Genomic DNA, 19479 nt, shown 5'->3' on the forward strand with positions numbered 1-19479 from the left:
ATTCCCTCTGGTATATTCTGCACATGACTGACCACAAATCTATTAATATCTGAATCCAGACATGGCTCAGCCAGACTACTCATTCCCTCCAAAGACAGGAAAACCACAGCTTCTTCCATCCCTGGGAAAATCTTTTGTGACTGCAAGAGCAGAAGCTCAGATGCAGCAGGCACCATTCTGGTTTGATGATACACCTCAGTGGAGATTGCCAATCAGCATGAGGGAGTTCAGCTTGCTGCTTCTGTGCCTCCTTCGCGTGTCCAGGAAGGGTGAGTGCTGAGCTTGCTGCAAATCACTCTCTGACCCAGGATTTTCTTCTCACTCTAGTCAGAGTGCCAGGGGAACTACCTGGCACAGCATATGCTCCAGGAACAGCACCACTCGTTGTGTGCCTCAAAAGGATCTCAAAAAACCCAAAGGTTTGACTCTGCAGTTGTCAGAGAAGTCTTTGGGGGTTTTGGTTGGTTTGGGGTTTTCTTGTTGTTTGGGGGTGGGGGTTGTTTGGTTGGGTTTGGAGTTGAGCTTTTTTCGTTGGGGTTTTTCTTTCTTTGGTTGGTTTGGGTTTTTGCTTCTTTACCTTGTGCAGGAGGACAGGACAACTGCATTGTCAGTTGGACATGGAGTTTCCAGCACCACCCCATTTTGCATTCCTAGGAGGTATTACAAATGAGACACAATTTGCTCCAGCTTCACTGAGCTGTTAAGCTCACATCTTACCTCAAGGATGCACATAATTGCCATGAAGCTCAGTGTGTTTTGTTTAGATACATTGTCAAATTGCTTAGCCTGGAGAAGAGGAGGCTCAGGGGAGACCTTGTGGTCTGCAACTCCCTGAAGGCAGGGTGTAGCCAGGTAGCGGTTGGTCTCTTCTCCCAGGCAACCAGCACCAGAACAAGAGGACACAGTCTCAAGCTGTGCCAGGGGAAGTTCAGGCTGGATGTTAGGAAGACGTTCTTCCCAGCAAGAGAGATTGGCCATTGGGATGTGCTGCCCAGGGAGGTGGTGGAGGCACCATTACTGGAGGTGCTTAGGAAGAGCCTGGGTGAGGCACTTGGTGCCATGGTTTAGTTGATCAGATGGTGTTCGGTGATAGGTTGGACTTGATGATCTCTGAGGTCATTTCCAACCTGGTTACTTCTCTTCTTTTCTATTCTTATTCCTAATCCTATTCTATTCTATTCTAATAACATTTCCTAGAGCAAGGTTAGTGTCTGTGTTGGTCTCCAACTCTTGTTGGTGTTACTTTCATGACCCTTCCATTCACGAGTAGCAGATACCCTGACCTGACAGCTCCTTTCAGGAGTTACCTCGTGTAAGGTGTGTAGGCTACTTGCCTATGACTTTCTGTTTCTTGTGAGAGTTTCCATTCCAGGAACAAATGGAGGCTGGATAACAGCAAAAGACCTACTGTGTTGAAGCTGACATGCTGACCACTCCTGCCACTCATAACATAGGCAAACTGTGTTTGGATCGATATGTGTGGAGCTGGTAACAGTAGAAGAACTTATTTTTAATGTTATTTCTCATGCTGAAAGCAAGATCTTTATATATCATGGAACTGCAGAGTCATTCAGGTTGGAAAAGACTCTTGAGATCATCAGGTCCACCTCCTCAACCAAGTTCACCACTGTGTGCTAAAAAGAATGTGCTTCACTTAGGACTTTTTTTAATGAAAACAAAAAAAGGTAGCAGAGAAAAGCAAATCATGTACTCAAAGGCACGTGATCTGCACTGCTCCAAAAGCAAGGGCTACAGCAAGGTGCTGTAAAACAACCAAAATAACAGGAAAACAACTAGAAAGCAATAGAATTTTCTGTTTTCACTGCCAGGTCCTTGTGCTCAGAGTCCATGAGCTTCCTGTGGCCAGGTAGATTTGTGTATTAGGACAGGACAGGACAGGACAGGACAGGACAGGACAGGACAGGACAGGACAGGATAGAATAGAATAGAATAGAATAGAATAGAATAGAATAGAATAGAATAGAATAGAATAGAATAGAATAGAATAGAATAGAATAGAATAGAATAGAATAGAATAGAATAGAATAGGATAGAAATAGGATAGAAATAGGATAGAAATAGGATAGAAATAGAATAGGGTAGGGAAGGGTAGGGTAGGATAGGATAGAATAGAATAGAAATAGGATAGAAATAGAATAGGGTAGGGTAGGATAGGATAGAATAGAATAGAATAGAATAGAATAGGGAAGGGTAGGATAGGATAGAATAGAATAGAATAGGGTAGGGAAGGGTAGGATAGGATAGGACAGGATAGGATAGGATAGGATAGGATAGGATAGGATAGGATAGGATAGGATAGGATAGATGGAATGGAATGGAATGGAATGGAATGGAATGGAATGAACCAGGTTGGAAGAGACCTTCAAGATCATCGTATCCAACCTATCACCCAGCACCATCTGATCAACTAAACCATGGCACCAATTGCCTCCGCCAGGCTCTTCCTAAACACCTCCAGGGATGGTGACTCCACTACCTCCCTGGGCAGCACATCCCAATGGCCAATCTCTCTTGCTGGGAAGAACTTCTTCCTAACATCCAGCCTGAACCTCCCCTGGCACAGCTTGAGACTGTGTCCTCTTGTTCTGCTGCTGGTTGCCTGGGAGAAGAGACCAACCCCCACCTGTCCACAGAAAGCTACCTAGGCTGCAGAAAGCACTCATACTGTTATAATAAATGACAAGGAGCATGATCTCAGAATACTGTTTTGGCATCACTTCCAGATAAATAATAGTAGAGAACCAGATCTGTGTTGGCCTTTGTCGGTAGTGCAGTGCACAATGGATTAAAGAGCTGCACTGCCACCGAGGTGTTAGTCAAATCTCATGAAGAACAGATACATGAACAGGCAACAAACCTTGTCTTAAAGGCTATATGAGTCACCCCCCAGCTGAATGGCCACAGACCAGAGTGAAGCCTGATACACCAGGAATGGGCAGCAATTACTCAACACAACACCCTCATAATTTTTTGCAGTTATTCTCAGCTATTGAGGGGCAAGTTCCTAATATAATGAAGCTATCAAGCCAGTTTATAAGGCTGGGTTGTAGCCACAGATGTTCCCAAAGCCACAATCTGCTGCTACAGCTGTTGTAATTAACAAGACAGTGGGTAGGCACACATATCTATATGGAAAGAACTGCCTACAGACACTGATGATGCTCTTGGTTCCTGGAGAAGGAAAATGGGTGAGAGATTGAGTTTTCCTCATATAATTCAAAGGTAGGGAACACTCCTTCAGGTGTGAGGAGGTTTTCTTCACTGGGTCTGGTGGCAGTGAGGTTCAGCTCCTCCGACTGCCCTAGGATTTACTGTGACCAATTTTGGCCAAGAGAGCCAAATCCCAATTGTTTGTGACATCTCAGCTGGAGAAGTCCAGATTTTCCCCACCATGACACTGTGACAAGACTTGTTTGAGAAGACACTATCAGCTAGGCTCCACACAGACACAACCTGCTCTGCTCACAGGGAGATGCTTTCGGGAGTGTCAAGGGCATCCTCATTGCTACAGCAGGAGCAGTCAGGGAACTTGCCTGCTCCCACCAGCATTCATAAGATAGAATAGAATGGAATGAATTCACCAGGCTGGAAAAGACCTCAGAGATCATCAAGTCCAACCTACCACCCAACACCATCTCATCAATTAAACCCATGGCACCAAGGGCCTCATCCAGGCTCTTCCTAAACACCTCCAGGGATGGTGACTCCACCACCTCCCTGGGCAGCACATTCCAATGGCCAATCTCTCTTGCTGGGAAGAACTTCTTCCTAACATCCAGCCTGAACCTCCCCTGGCACAGCTTAAGACTGTGTCCTCTTGTTCTGCTGCTGGCTGCCTGGGAGAAGAGAACAACCCCCACCTGGCTACAACCTCCCTTCAGGGAGTTGGAGAGAGCAAGAAGGTCTCCCCTGAGCCTCCTCTTCTGCAGGCTAAGCAACCCCAGCTCCCTCAGCCTCTCCTCACAGGGCTGTACTCCAGACCCCTCCCCAGCTTTGTTGCCCTTCTCTGGACACCTTCCAGCAACTCAACATCTTTCCTAAACTGAGGAGCCCAGAACTGGACACAGTGCTCAAGCTGTGGCCTAATCAGTGCTGAGCACAGGGCACAATGACCTCCCTGCTCCTGCTGGCCACACTATTCCTGATACAGGCCAGGATGCCCTTGGACTTCTTGGCCACCTGGGCACACACATGTTCAGCTGCTGTCACCAGCACCCCCAGGTCCCTCTCTATCTGGCTGCTCTCCAGCCACTCTGACCCCAGCCTGTAGCTCTGCATGGGGTTGCTGTGGCCAATGTGCAGAACCTGGCACTTGGATGTGTTCAATCTCATCTCCTGCCCTTGGACTCTGCCCATCTGTCCAGCCTGTCCAGTATCTTCCAATCTTCAGATCTTGTCAGAGCTTACAAGATGCCTCTTTGTGATAACAGCAGCATTGATCACTAGAAACATCATCTGTTACTACTGTCCCCAGGGGTAGTGCCACCACCAGCTGATGTGTGTAACAAATGCTATAGTGTAGGAGTGCACACAAATGCTGCTACACTGACTGCACTCCAGTGCCTAAAGCCAGAACCATGCATGCAAAACTTTGATTCTTTGCTTTTTCTTTTAATAAGGAAAGGGGAAAAAACTGTTCTGCTCCTCCAAGCAAGTAAATGCCTGTTAACTGCAACGGCCTGCTAAACACAGTTTAACGTGCTATTGTTCACTTGACAAACAAGACGCCTTCTTAGGAGTGAAATCACATTCTGCATGAGCTAGTCCATCCCCTGGGCTCTGCCCCAAACTGCAGCCAAACCCAGCCACAGCAACTGGGCTGCATGATCATCTGCAAGCCCTCAGCAAGATCATCAAGCAGCACAGGCCCCAGCCCAGGAACACAGCACTGGCTTTCTGACCAACAGCAGCACAGATGTGGGAAGGATATCCAGCTCCAGGGAATCACAGAATGGTTTCAGCTGGAAGGGACCCTCGTTTTCACCCCCTAGCCATGAGTAGACATCCTCCATTTGAGCAGGTTGCTCAAAGTCCTGTCCAGCCTGGCCTTGAGCGTGGGTGGGGTATCCACAGCTTCTCTGGGCAGCTGGTTCCAGTGCCTCACCAGCCGCACAGTAAAGGATTTTTTCCAAATACCTAATTTAAATCTCCCCTCTTTCAGTTTACCTCTCACTCTATCACCACACTCCCTGATAAAAAGTCCCTCCCCATCTTTTCTGCAGACCCCCTTCAGATACTGGAAGGCCACAGTAAGGTCTCCCCAGAACCTTCCCTTCTCCAGGCTGAACAACCCCAGCTGCATCAGTCTGTCCTTCCTGGAGAGAGGCTCTGGCTCCTGATCATCTTCATGGTCTCCTCTGGACATGCTTTACTGTGGGGTTTTTAAAGCTGTGGCACCCAGGTCTGAACACAGTGCTCCAGGTGGGGACAAGTTTCCCCCTCAAACGTCCCAGATAACTGAGTCTTGACCATCTCTTTGTGCTGTAGGTGTGCAGTGCAACGGCTGGTCCGTCCATGTCCCGGCTGATGTCACTGGTGAGCTGGGGAAGACGGCTGTCCTGCCCTGCACTTTCACACACCCCTACAAAACGTTTGACCGCGCCCTCACTGCCATCTGGAGGATCAAGGAACCTTACAACGGCACAGTAGTGTTCAAGTGCGTTAGCCAGAGCGCCAGTGAGCTCTGCAAGACTGCCATCAGCCACAAGAACAAGTACAAGCTGCTTGGCAACCCCCGGCACAAGGACCTCTCCATCAGGATCGACAACCTGACCTGGAGTGACAGCGAGAGGTACTTCTGCCGGGTGGAGCTCGCGGGAGACCTCCACGACAAGTACGAGAGCAGGAACGGCATCAAGCTGCACTTGATAGGTGAGAGGGCATGAGAGCCAAAGGAGGTGGGAAGGTCAGAGCCACAAGGTGTGCAAGCTGATGGGATGGTACCAGGGGATGACCCGAGGTGGTCCCCCAAGGGGCTGGCTTTCCCAGTGCTGTATATAAAATAGAATAGAATAGAGTACATACATACGTACATAGAATAAACCAGGTTGGAGGAGACCTTCAAGATCATCGTGTCCAACCCATCAACCAATCCAACACCACCTAAACAACTAACCCATGGCACCAAGCACCCCATCAAGTCTCCTCCTGAACACCTCCAGTGATGGTGACTCCACCACCTCCCCCGGCAGCCCAATCCAATAGGCAATCACTCTCTCTGTGTAGAACTTCTTCCTCACATCCAGAGTAGAGTAGAATAGACTAGAGGTAGAATAGAATAGAATAGAATAGAATAGAGTAGAGTAGAGTAGAGTATCACACACACAGTATCACCAAGGTTGGAAGAGACCTCAAAGATCATCAAGTCCAACCTGTCACCACAGACCTCATGACTAAACCATGGCACCAAGTGCCACAGTAGAATAGAATAGAATAGAATAGAATAGAATAGAATAGAATAGAACATAACAGAATAGAATAGAATAGAATAGAATAGAATAGAATAGAATAGAATAGAATAGAATAGAATAGAATAGAATAGAATAGAATAGAATAGAATAGAATTAACCAGGTTGGAAAAGACTTTCAAGATCATCAAGTCCAACCTATCATCCAATACCATCTAATCAACTAAACCATGGCACCAAGTGCCTCATCCACTCTCTTAGTATCATAGTATCAGTCAGGGTTGGAAGGGACCACAAGGATCAGCTAGTTCAAATCCCCCTGCCATGGGCAGGGACACCCCACACTACATCAGGCTGGCCACAGCCTCATCCAGCCTGCTCTTAAGCACCCCCAGGGATGGGGCCCCAACCACCTCCCTGGACAACCCATTCCAGGGCTTCACCACTCTCATGGGGAAGAACTTCCTCCTCACCTCCAGCCTGAATCTCCCTACCTCCAGCTTCATTCCATTCCCCCTAGTCCTAGCACTACCTGAGAGCCTGAGAAGTCCCTCCCCAGCCTTCTTGTAGCCCCCTTCAGATACTGGAAGGCCACAATGAGGTCACCTCAGAGCCTTCTCTTCTCCAGACTGAACAGCCCCAACTCCTTCAGTCTGTCCTCATAGCAGAGGTGCTCCAGCCCTCTTCCTAAACACCTCCAGTGGTGGTGACTCCACCACCTCCCTGGGCAGCACATCCCAATGGCCAATCTCTCTTGCTGGGAAGAACTTCTTCCTACCATCCAGCCTGAACCTCTCCTGGTATAGCTCATAAGATTCACAGCAGTCACTACATTGCACAGTTTTCCAGCATGAAGTGGTGAGTGCAATGCAAGGAAAAGAGCAGAAACATAACTGGGAAGCTGGGCTAAGAGCCAGCTACATCCTGCACACTCCACCTGGTCCCTCCAGTGCAGGATCACAGACCACAGGATGTTAACAGAGACCTCTGCAGATAATCAAGTCCAACCTCCCTGCCCGAGCAGCACCATATGACCATATAACCTAGTGCAGGTCACAAGGAGTGCATCCAGACAGGTCTTGAAAGTCTCCAGAGAAGAAGGCTCCACAACCTCTCTGGAGAGCTTGTTCTAGTGCTCTGTGACCCTTACAGTAAAGAAGTTCTTCCTCATGTTGAGGTGGAACCTCCTGCGCTGTAGTTTGCTTCCATTGCCCCTTGTCCTATCACAGGGCACAAGTGAGAAGAAGCTGTCCCTTCCTTCCTGACACCCAGCCCTCAGATATTCATTATCATTCATTAGATCCCCTTCTCAGACCTCTTCTCTCCAGACTAAACAGCCCCAGGTCTCTCAGTCTTTCCTCATAAGGCAGTGCTCCAGTCCCTTAATCATCCTTGCAGCCCTCTGTTGGACTCTCTCAATAGATCCTTGTGCCCCTTGAACTGGGGAGCTCAGAACTGGACACAATATTCCAGGTGAGGTCTCAATAAGGCAGAGCAGTGCAGGGAGGAGAACCTCCCTGGAACTGCTGGACACACTCTTCTTAATGCCCCCTAGGATCCCATTCACCCTCTTGGCCACCAGGGCACATTGCTGTCCCATGGATAACTTCTTATCCACCAGGACTCCCAGGTCCTCCATGAGGCTGCTGCCCTCCCATCCTGTACTGCTGCAGTGTATTCTTCCTGCCCAGCTGCAGAACTCTGCACTTGTCCTTGTTGAACCTCATTAGGTTCCTCTCTGCCAAGCTCTCAGACTGTCCAAGTCTCTGAATGGCCTCACAGCCTTCAGGTGTCTCAGCCAAGCCTCTCAGTTTAGTGTCACCAGCAAACCTGCTGAGCAGACTCTGTCTGTCTGTCTGTCCCCTCACCAATGTCACTGATGAAGATATTGAACAGGACTGGGCCCAGAACTGATCCCTCCACTAGTTACAGCTCTCCAGCTGGACCTGGCACCACTGACCACTACTCTTTTGGACTCTATTGTGTAACCAGTTCCTAACCCATCTCACTGTCTGCTCTTCTGTCCCACACCTCCTGAGCTTGCTCACAAGGATGTTATGGGAGACAGTGTCAAAAGCCTTGCTAAGGTCAAAGTAGAGCACATCCACTGCTCTCCCTGCAGCTCCCCATTCAGTTAGGGCATCACAGGATGCTATCAGATTAGTCAGGCAGGATTTCCTCTTGGTGAATCCATGATGACTACCCCATCTGTGCAGAGGCAAGCTGGGGCCAGCAGCCCATGGGGTGGGGTTAAAGACATGATCTTCATCAGAATCTAAACCAGAGAGCCTGGGCACTGAGCACATAGAATCACAGAATGGTAGGGGGGTTGGAAGGAACTTCTGGAGCTCATCCTGTCAAAGCAGGATCACCTAGGGCCAGTCACACAGGAATGCATCCAGACTGGCCTTGACAGCCTCTAAAGAAGGAGATCCAAAAGGTCTCTGGGCAGCCTGTTCCAGTGCTCTGTCACCCTTACAGTAAAAATGGTTTTCCTCATACTGTGGTGGAACTTCCTGTGCTCCCACATGTTAGCCAATGTAAGTGCAAGAGTTCCTGCGTGGTGCCAGGGGATGTTACCCACTTGCCACAGGTCCAAACCCCTCTGGAGCAGGAGACCTCAAGTACAAACAACTTGAAAAACCAACTCAGATCAAGAAATGTCAGATGCTGATCCTGTCTCCCAGGGTGCACTCACAGATCAAGGGAGGGCTATGAGACCCAGGTGGCCTCAGAAACAGGCTCAGGTCTTACCCATGAGGGCAAAGTTGCCATGTGTTGGATGATTTTGCTCGTGAAGCACAGCTGCCTCACACCAGCTGGGCACTGTGCGCATTCAGATGGGACACAAGGATGAGTATTGGTACCTTCTGGGATGCTCCACACAGTCAGAGCTCTCTTTCACTTGGAGAGGCTCCTAAGCACACACACACAGAGCGTGACCAAGGCTCTCTTTCACTTGGAGCAGCTCCTGAACACCCATACTTACAGCATGACCAAGGCAGGATGGCAGCAAGATCTGTCTCTCAGAGGCTGCTTGGATTTCAACACCTGAGGAATCACATACACAGGTATGGCACCCAGGCTGCACCCTGCTTTGGGAAGGGACCTTGGCAGTACAAGCTGGAAGAGTTCAATGGAGAGTGATTGATTGCCCATTGGAATGTGCTGCCCAGGGAGGTGGTGGAGTCACCATCACTGGAGGTGTTCAGAAGGAGACTTGATGGAGTGCTTGGTGCCATGGTTTAGTTGATTAGGTGGTGTTGGATGATAGGTTGGACTCGATGATCTTGAAGGCCTCTTCCAACCTGGTTAATTCTATTCTGTTCTATTCTAATAAAGCTTCAGAGGTTAAACACAGAAGCACACAGACAAATGACACAACTCATGCATCAGTCCTCCAGCCTCAGCCTCCTCCTGCATTACACAGACATGTAGGTGGCTGCAATCTATACAGTTGTTGTCTAGCCTGACAGAGAGTGAAATCAATATTGAACTCCTGCTTTTCCTCTGTGAGGACACTCATATGGTTTTCTTCACCATGCCTTTAGGAACCAAATGCATTAAATAGGTCAACAGGCCTAGGACAAGGAGGACCAATGGCTAAGACAAGATTTGTCATATCAGCTCTGCTTCCCTAGCAGGCTGGGTAGAGGATGACATGTTCCACAGTGCATCTCTTCACTTTTTGCATCCCCCAAGTGATCTTTGCTGTTATTCACTCAGTCACAGAATCCTGTGTGCCACAGCTGCAGAACACAAAATTAGTGACCTTGTCTTGGTATTGGTGTGCAGGAACCTGCACCAGCTGCTGTGTGGTCACTACAAGGTTGGGGAAAGACAGCAGGAAGAGGTGGTGTCAAGGACTGTATATGTTCCCTGACAATATGTTTGCCAAATCTGGCAAGTCTCAGGCACCATGCAAGAGGCTCACACAAATGGATCCATCCTTTCGTGGTCTGGAGGTCAGAGACCACAGGAGACTTGCAGGAGAGCTCTATGGTTGCCTTGTTCTGGACCACATGCACATGCAGCCACACCAGGAAGGTCACTGGCTGCATGCTGCCTACTTTATGGACAGCACTGGGCTGCACTTCATGGTGCAACTGCAGAAGGTAATCCATCTTCACAGTGCCTCTGCCTTCTGCCACTGTGCAAGGTAACAACACCTGAAGCTGACCAAAGCTCAGGAAACTGTGTAAGGTATTACAGGGAACAAGCACAAAGTTCAGGTCCTTGCACCCAGGCTTTCCTGGGTGAATTCTTTGTACTCCTCCATACAACACAGGCAGGGTGGGGAAACCTAGGGAAAGAAAGTGCCAAGAAACATGAGGAAAGGGATGTCTTGTCCCAGCATTACCCTGTTGTTAACACACTGTGGGTCCACCAAGCCCTCATTCCAGGTGCTTTGTGTTAGAACTGCCTTTGAAGCCTGCGGCACTCTCCTCCTCCTCTGTTGTGACCCCTGTAGCTGCCCCCAGGATCATCAACATCACTGTCAGCTCCAATGGGGATCGCACATTCCAGGCCCGCTGCACTGCCGAGGGGGAGCCTGCACCTGCCCTCACCTGGACTGGACCACCCTACAGCAACCTCACCTCCACCACCAGCATGAACCATCGTGTCACCAAGGAGCTCCAGTACCTGACCCATGATGGGAAATACACCTGTACTGCCATCAACAGCCATGGAAGAGCTGAAGGGGCTGTGTACTTCTACAAATTCAAAGCCTCCAGCAGCAACTTCTTCCTGATCCTGATCTTTGTGCCACTAGGAATTAAAGTGCTCATTCTGCTGGTGATGCTGAGCTTCATTGTTTTCTCAAGAGGAGGTGAGCATCACTGCTTGCCTCAGTAGTCTTGCACTACTCAGGCTCATAACCACAGGTAGGATGCAGCAGGTAAAGCCAGGTAGGAAGTGCCGGATTTGGTTTGGGTTTTTTAAACATCATTTTATGGTTTTCCACTGGAGAACTGCATTTCTAGTGGGCATTCTCAGAAGAGGGAAGAGAGTCCTTCTGGCTGGCTGAACACAGCCTGCATACAGAAGGCCTCATTCAGGAAAAGACAGAGAGGGAGGAAAGGTGCTCAAGAGGGCAATCAATGGAGATGCTGCTGCCTACACAACCCAGCTTTTTCTTGTTTTGTTTTTCTTGAAGGGGTCTAATTGCTGCCTCTCCCTCTGTAGCCTATGGGCAGGGGGTTATTTTCATTTCTATTTCATTTATTTCCACACAAAAGTTTGACCTCCTGTGGGTGGGCATCCTCACTTTGCAGGCCATCTCAGTCAGCACCCTGAGCCTGGATACTGAGCCAGGTGCTTCCCCATCATGAGTGCTTCCCCATCACCTCTCAGCCACACCAGCTCCACGAAAGCAGGAAACCCCCAGCTCATAGGCTAGGAGATCAGACCTCCCTAGAAGCCTGCTGGCCACCCCTGCCATGTGATGACATGGGGAGGAGGGAGCTATGAGGGACTCTGGGCTCTGACTCTCGCACTGGAGGACATAGTGAATCACCATGACTCATCTGCAGAGACAGCCTGGTGTCAACACCCCGAGAAAGCCACCACTCAAACTGTAAGAGCTGTAAGAGCTACCAGAAATTATTCATTCCTTGTATTCCAGTGTCTCATTCCCACACCCATGAGGAGGACCACTCCCCAGTCACTGGAGTGTTGTAACCATCCTTTAGCACAGCTTCCCAACAGCTCCAGGTCAGTCCTGGCTCCCCAGCTTGCTCTGACCTCCACTGCTAACCCACATCTTCCTTCTCAATTCACAGGTCCCTCCTCTGCCCCATCCAGCCTGGCTTGGTAAGGATTGCTTGCTTTCTACTCATGTTATCCAGCAGGAGGGTGGCAATGGCTAAGGACAAAAGTGCAGTGTGTCCTTGATCTTGGCAGCAACCTTCTGGCCTGAGAGCAGGCTCATGGAACAGGAACAGGGTTGAGCTGATGTCCTGGAGAGCAAGTGGGAGAGATCAAAGCTTGGGACTGTTGGTAGGAGGCTCTGGCCTGGGTACACTGAAGAAAAGACCCCAGTGATGTGAGGACAAGGAACTGGAGCTGCAGGTTGAAGAGCCCCTGGCACATGATGCTGCAGCTGCACAGGGCTACAAGATGCTTAGGTGGGCTACAGGCCTACCACAGGGTAGGAAGCCTTATTAAAGCAGCAAAACAATCACCCTCCTGGGCTCCCCAGACGAGAGGAACAGGCTGGAATGGGGTCTGTGCCAGGCTGAGGCATGATGGATGTGGGAGGGGAAACTCTGCAGCAGGAACCTCCTCCTCTGTCTGCACACCAGTCCTTACTGGAGCAGAGAAAGTGCCCATACCAAAGCTGATGAACTCTGCCAAGGCTGGCAGAAGGTACAGAGACACCCAGCAGCCCAACTCAGAGCCAGCTCAGGTGTGGCAGGGCCTGATACTTTGGGTGGCATCCACACAATGATCTGATGGTATCCTTGGCACTTACCATTACTCTCTTGGACACTGTTGACAGCTGTGGAGGGCAACCCAGAAAGAGATGGGGGAAAAATGGTCCTCATACTAAGAACCAGAAACAAACCTTAGGCTAAACCTAAACAAGCAGTGTCTGAGGCCAGTGGAACTACCTGTGCATGGGACTGCTCCCTTCCAACCAGTTATCCCTGTGTGATGTTTTTTATAAGAAATACAAATTACTTAAGGGGAAAAGGATACCTAGAGTCAAATGCTGAACTCCATCATACAGAATTAACAAGGTTGGAAAAGATCTTGAGATCACCAAGTCCAACCTATCATCCAACACTACCTAATCAACTAAACCATGGCACCAAGTGCCTCCTCCAGTCTCTCTTTAAATACTTCCAGTGATAGTGACTCTACCACCCCCCCGGGCAGCACATTCCAATGGCCAAGCTCTCTCTCTGTGAAGAATTTCTTCCTAACATCCAGCCTAAACCTCCCCTGGCACAGCTTGAGACTGTGTCCTCTTGTTCTGTCATAGGTTACCTGCGAGAAGAGACCAACCCCCACCCTAAAAAGTCCCTCCCCAGCCTTCTTGTAGCCCCCTTCAGATACTGGAAGGCCACGATGAGGTCTCCCTCAGAGACCTTCTCTTCTCCAGACTGAACAGCCCCAACTCCCTCAGTCTGTCCTCACAGGAGAGGTGCTCCAGCCCTCTGCTCATCCTTGGGGCCCTTCTCTGGACACCTTCCAGCACCTCCAGATCCCTCTGGTAATAGAGGCTCCAGAACTGGAGGCAGTACTCCAGGTGGGGTCTCACCAGAGCTGAGTAGAGGGGGAGAATCACCTCCCTTGACCTGCTGGCCACACTTCTCTTGCTGCAGCCCAGGCTCTGCTTGGCTCTCTGGGCTGCAAGTGCTCACTGCTGGCTCCTGTTGAGCTTCTCCTCCCCCAGCACCCCCAAGTCCTTTTCTTCAGGGCTGCTCTCAAGCCAGTTGCTGCCCAGCCTATATTGGTGCTTGGGATTGCCCCAAACCAGATGCAGGACCTTGCACTTGGTCTTGTTGAAACTCATGAGGTTGGCTTGGGCCCAGCTCTCCAGCCTGTTAAGGTCCCACTGGATGGCCTCCCTTTCCTCCATCTTAAGAAATTATACAGGAGAATCCACTTTTTTCTTCCCTTGCCTTACCCAAGCAAGGTGGCCAGATCAGCAGGACAGTCAAGTGCACAGCATTAGGAGACAGCCAAAGAGGCAACTGGAAATTGAATCCCACAGGTGAATTTGTGTGAAGCATTTGCAAAAGCACAGTCCTGATGATTTATCAGTGTCTAAACCAGACTGCACTCTGGAATGCATTTGTGCAAATACACAGATGAACGTGTACAAACCCAAGATCCTCCACACTCCACAGGAGATCCTTCTCAGAAGAGATCTCTCACACCTTCCTGAGACTCTGAGCAGCAGGACAGTAGTAGCAGGTAATGCTAAATGTGTAGGAGATCATCCTGAATGTTTAAAGGTGTAAAGTGTTTGATGTAAAGCAGACACTGAAAAACTACCTGCTGCAGAGGAGAGGATCTGTACCAAAAACTGTTATGCAGAAAGTGATTCTGACACTCCTTAACTACTAGCTGAAGCCACCTAAGTCCAGATGGTGACAGTGGTGTCCCTCAGGGGTCCATACTGAGACCAGTGCTGTGCAACATCTCTACCAACCACATACAGTAGGATCAAGAGCTCCCTCCCCAGTTTGCAGACAACACCATGCTGAGTGGTGCAGCTGATACATCTGAGGGACAGGATGCCATCCAGAAGGACCTGGACAAGCTGGATCAGTAGGCCTGTGCAAGGTCCTGCACCTGAGTCAGAGCAACAGCAAGGATGTGTACAGGCTGCAGCATCAAGGGCAGCCCTGCCATACAAGACTTGGAGGCAGTGGTGGATAAAAACCTCAACAGGAGCCAGCAGTGTGAAGCTGCAGGCTGCAAGACCAAAGGTATCTTGGGCTTCATCAAAAGCAGCATGGCCAGCAGGCTAAGGGACAGGATTCTCCCCCTCTGCTCCACCTTGGTGAGCAGCTCTGGGGCCCTCACCACATGAAAGACATGGGCCTGTTGGAATGGCTCCAGAGGAAGCCACAATGCAGAGCAGACAGCTGAAACACCTCTCCTGTGAGGACAGGCTGAGAGCTTGGGCTGGTAAACCAGAAGAGAATGAGAGACCTTGCTGGGTCTTTCAACACTTAAAGGGGGTAGATGGGGACAATCTTTGTAGCTGGGCCTCTTGCAACAGGACAAGAGGTGATCAAGACCAAGGGGTTCAACAAGACCAAGTGCAGGGTCCTGCATCTGGGTGGAGGCAATCCCAGGCACAACTCTAGGCTGGGCAGGGACTGGCTGGAAAGCAGCCCTGAGGAGAGAGACTTGGGGATGCTGGGGGAGGAGAAGCTCAACAGGAGCTCTCAGTGTGCACTTGCAGCCCGGAAAGCCAATCAGATCCTGGGCTGCAGCAAGAGAAGTGTGGCCAGCAGGGCAAGGGAGGTGATTCTCCCCCTCTGCTCAGCTCTGCTGAGACCCCACCTGGAGTACTGCCTCCAGTTCTGGAGCCCCTATTACAAGAGGGATCTGGAGGTGCTGGAAGGTGTCCAGAGAAGGGCCACGAGGATGAGCAGAGGGCTGGAGCATCTCTCCTATGAGGACAGACTGAAGGAGTTGGGGCTGTTCAGTCTGGAGAAGAGAAGGCTCTCATTGTGGCCTTCCAGTATCTGAAGGGGGCTACAAGAAGGCTGGGGAGGGACTGCTCAGGCTCTCAGGTAGTGCTAGGACTAGGGGGAATGGAATGAAGCTGGAGGTGGGGAGATTCAGGCTGGAGGTGAGGAGGAAGTTCTTCCCCATGAGAGTGGTGAAGCCCTGGAATGGGTTGTCCAGGGAGGTGGTTGGGGCGCCGTCCCTGGAGGTGTTTAAGCCCAGGCTGGATGAGGCTCTGGCCAGCCTGATCTAGTGTGGGGTGTCCCTGCCCATGGCAGGGGGGTTGGAACTAGGTGATCCTTGTGGTCCCTTCCAACCCTGACTGATACTATGATCATTTGAAGATAAAAGAGGGGAGATTAAGACTAGGCAGAAGGGAGAAATGCTTTATGCTGAGGGTGGTGAAATGCTGGCACAAGTTTCTACCCAGAGAGGTAGAGAGGCTCCATCCCTGGTCATGCTGCACGGGGCTCTGAACTACCTGATCTTGTTAAAGATGTCCCTGCCCACAGCAGTGGGGTTGGACTAGATGGCCATTACAGGTCCCTTCCAACCCAAGCCATTCTGTGATGCTATAAAGTCTGAAAGGTCTTCACCGTACTCACTTCTCCTGCCAGGCCACAGCTGCAAGACTCCACCTACGAGAACTGTGACCGCAGGCACGGCAGCAGCCAGACTTTGCCAGCAGAAAGAAGGGCATCAAGGCACAGCTGAGGGCCTGGGTGATCCCATCTGCACACACTTGCACATCCCAGATGTCTGTCTGCTCTGTACAAGGGTACTTTTTCCCCAGTGATCTGATTGACTGATATTGACTGATCCACAGAAAGCCAAAGAGGCCTTGCAGGAGCAGGACTTCCATTCGTGCTGCTGCTTACAAGCAAGACAAGTCCTTAAAGGTAAAGCAGGAAGAAGGACAAAGCAAAGAAGGATGGAGCTGGAAGAGCAGGAGAGGACCTACATGCTGAACAGCCTTTGCATGGTTAGCCCATACCATAGTGTTTAGCCAGCAGACAGCAGTCTGCCACTGCCTCACATCTTTTTGCTTTGCCTTTTTTCAAGGCTACTTCAAAAAGCTGTTTTGAGCACTCCTCTGGCACACCACATGCAGCCTCTCAGAGCCAGCAAGGGAACTACTTTCATGTTTCCAATACCAGCTGTGGGAGAAAAAAACACTATTGGAATTTCTGCTGGTTTAGGGCTGTGGTGGTTGCTTTGTTTTTTAATTACCACTATTATTATTCCTCAAATTCCAGAAGAGTTTATTTAAGAGTCTAAAGAAAATTTTAACTTTCAAGAATAGACTAGAATAGAATAAACCAGGTTGGCAGAGACCTTCGAGATCATCGAGTCCAACCTATCATCCAACACCACCTAGTCAACTAACCCACGGCACCAAGCACCCCATCAAGTCTCCTCCTGAACACCTCCAGTGCTGGTGACTCCACCACCTCCCCAGGCAGCCCATTCCAATGGGCAATCACTCTGTATAGAATTTCTTCCTCACCTCCAGCCTAAACCTCTCCTGGCACAGCCTGAGACTGTGTCCTCTTGTTCTGGTACTGGCTGCCTGGGAGAAGAGACCAACCCCCACCTGGCTACAACCTCCCTTCAGGGAGTTGCAGAGAGCAATGAGGTCTCCCCTGAGCCTCCTCTTCTCCAGGCTAAGCAACCCCAGCTCCCTCAGCCTCTCCTCACAGGGCTGTGCTCCAGACCCCTCCCCAGCTTTGTTGCCCTTCTCTGGACACCTTCCAGCAACTCAGCCTCCTTCCTAAACTGAGGAGCCCAGAACTGGACACAGGACTCAAGGTGTGGCCTAACCAGGGCTGAGCACAGGACAGAATGACCTCCCTGCTCCTGCTGGCCACACTGTTCCTGATGCAGGCCAGGATGCCATTGGCCTTCTTCGCTGCCTGGACACACTGCTGGCTCATGTTCAGCCTACTCTCAACCAGTACTCCCAGGTCCCTCTCTGCCTGGCTGCTCTCAGCCACTCTGACCCCAGCCTGTAGCACTGCATGGGGTTGTTGTGGCCAATGTGCAGCACCCGGCACTTGGATGTGTTCAATCTCCTGCCCTTGGACTCTGCCCATCTGTCCAGCCTGTTGAGGTCCCTCTGCAGAGCCTCTCTACCCTCCAGCATGACCCGGCCAAAAAGGAAAAGCTTTTCAAAAGCTGCTAGAGCTGAAAGCAAGACAGACAAGAGGTCTGCACTGTAACTCTACTGCAATTCCTAGTGCCCAAGAGCACACTCAAGCATAGTATCAGAGCTCTGTGATAAATATGCTGTGAAAATGTTCCAATAAAACAAATTGTCTGTGGGGAGCTGTGGTTTGGGGTTTTTTTAAGAAAAAAAAAAAGGCCAAGGAAAATTATTCCTGAGCAGTTTCCCTCTCTGTGTTACATGAAGTTCCTCTGATGCTTTTGAGATAAAGTCACCAGTACAAAGTCACTGGCCATCCACTGACAAGTCTCTAACCCAATTATGAACAGGCTCCAAGACCATAGTATCATAGTATCAGTCAGGGTTGGAAGGGACCACAAGGATCATCTAGTTCCAACCCCCCTGCCATGGGCAGGGACACCCCACACTACATCAGGCTGGCCAGAGCCTCATCCAGCCTGGGCTTAAACACCTCCAGGGACAAGGCCTCAACCACCTCCCTGGACAACTCATTCCAGGGCTTCACCACTCTCATGGGTAAGAACTTCCTCCCCACCTCCAGCTTCATTCCATTCCCCCTAGTCCTATCACTCCCTGAGATCCTGAGCAGTCCCTCCCCTGCCGTCTTGTAGCCCCCTTCAGATACTGGAAGGCCACAATGAGGTCACCTCAGAGCCTTCTCTTCTCCACACTGAACAGCCTCAACTCCTTCAGTCTGTCCTCACAGGAGAGGTGCTCCAGCCCTCTGATCATCCTCGTGGCCCTTCTCTGGACACCTTCCAGCACCTCCAGACCCCTCTGGTAATAGGGGCTCCAGAACTGGAGGCAGTACTCCAGGTGGGGTCTCAGCAGAGCTGAGCAGAGGGGGAGAATCACCTCCCTTGCCCTGCTGGCCACACTTCTCTTGCTGCAGCCCAGGATCTGATTGGCTTTCCAGGCTGCAAGTGCACACTGAGAGCTCCTGTTGAGCTTCTTGTCTACCAGCACCCCCAAATCTCTCTCCTCAGGGCTGCTTTCCAGCCAGTCACTGCCCAGAGTAATAGATTCAGCTCATGGTACAGGATACTGCAAGTCAACCTAGAGTCTTTGTCAAGCTCAGGAAAGAGCTGTGGAGAGCAACAGGTTGGCACAGGGGAGGAAAATTAATTAGACAAAGGTGATGAGGAACTACTTTCAGGTTTGTATCACTGGACTGCATGCTCTGTGCAGTCACCCCAATGCAGCAGCTCCAAAACTCTTTCTTTACCAATCCAGCTTCTAGTAACAACATTTGCTGGCAAGGAGTCCAAGCTGCCACTGAACTACCATCAATCCTGTGGCCCTGCTTGCAAGCTCACACCCATCTGTTACCTCTTTGTAACATCCATTCTGGGAAGGTTGAGTATAACTTGCTGTGACTTAGCCGAGTTAACAACACAAAAAGGTGGAGGGTGAGGGAGCAGGGATAGGCAGGAGGGGGAAAAAAGTGAATGGAATGGAATGGAATAGAATGGAACAGAACAAGGTGGGAAGAGACCATCAACCTATCACCCAACACCATCTGATCAGCTCAACCATGGCACCAAGGGCCTCACCCAGGCTCTTCCTAAACTCCTCCAGGGATGGTGACTCCACCACCTCCCTGGCCAGCACATTCCAATAGCCAATCTCTCTTGTTGGGAAGAACTTCTTCCTAACATCCAGTCTGAACCT

General features: G+C 50.3%; 1 protein-coding gene across 1 annotated transcript; it reads left to right on the forward strand.

Moving 5' to 3' along the window:
• The first annotated feature begins 217 nt into the window (after positions 1–217).
• SIGLEC15 (sialic acid binding Ig like lectin 15) lies at positions 218–16337 on the forward strand. The gene is made up of 5 exons (XM_054178850.1): positions 218–269; positions 5509–5892; positions 10900–11259; positions 12212–12242; positions 16241–16337. The coding sequence occupies exons 1-5, from the start codon at positions 218–220 to the stop codon at positions 16335–16337; spliced, it is 924 nt and encodes a 307-aa protein (XP_054034825.1).
• The last annotated feature ends 3142 nt before the right edge of the window (positions 16338–19479 follow it).

This window comes from Dryobates pubescens, chromosome Z, assembly GCF_014839835.1.
Source record: "Dryobates pubescens isolate bDryPub1 chromosome Z, bDryPub1.pri, whole genome shotgun sequence".
In the NCBI taxonomy this organism is placed as follows: domain Eukaryota; kingdom Metazoa; phylum Chordata; class Aves; order Piciformes; family Picidae; genus Dryobates; species Dryobates pubescens.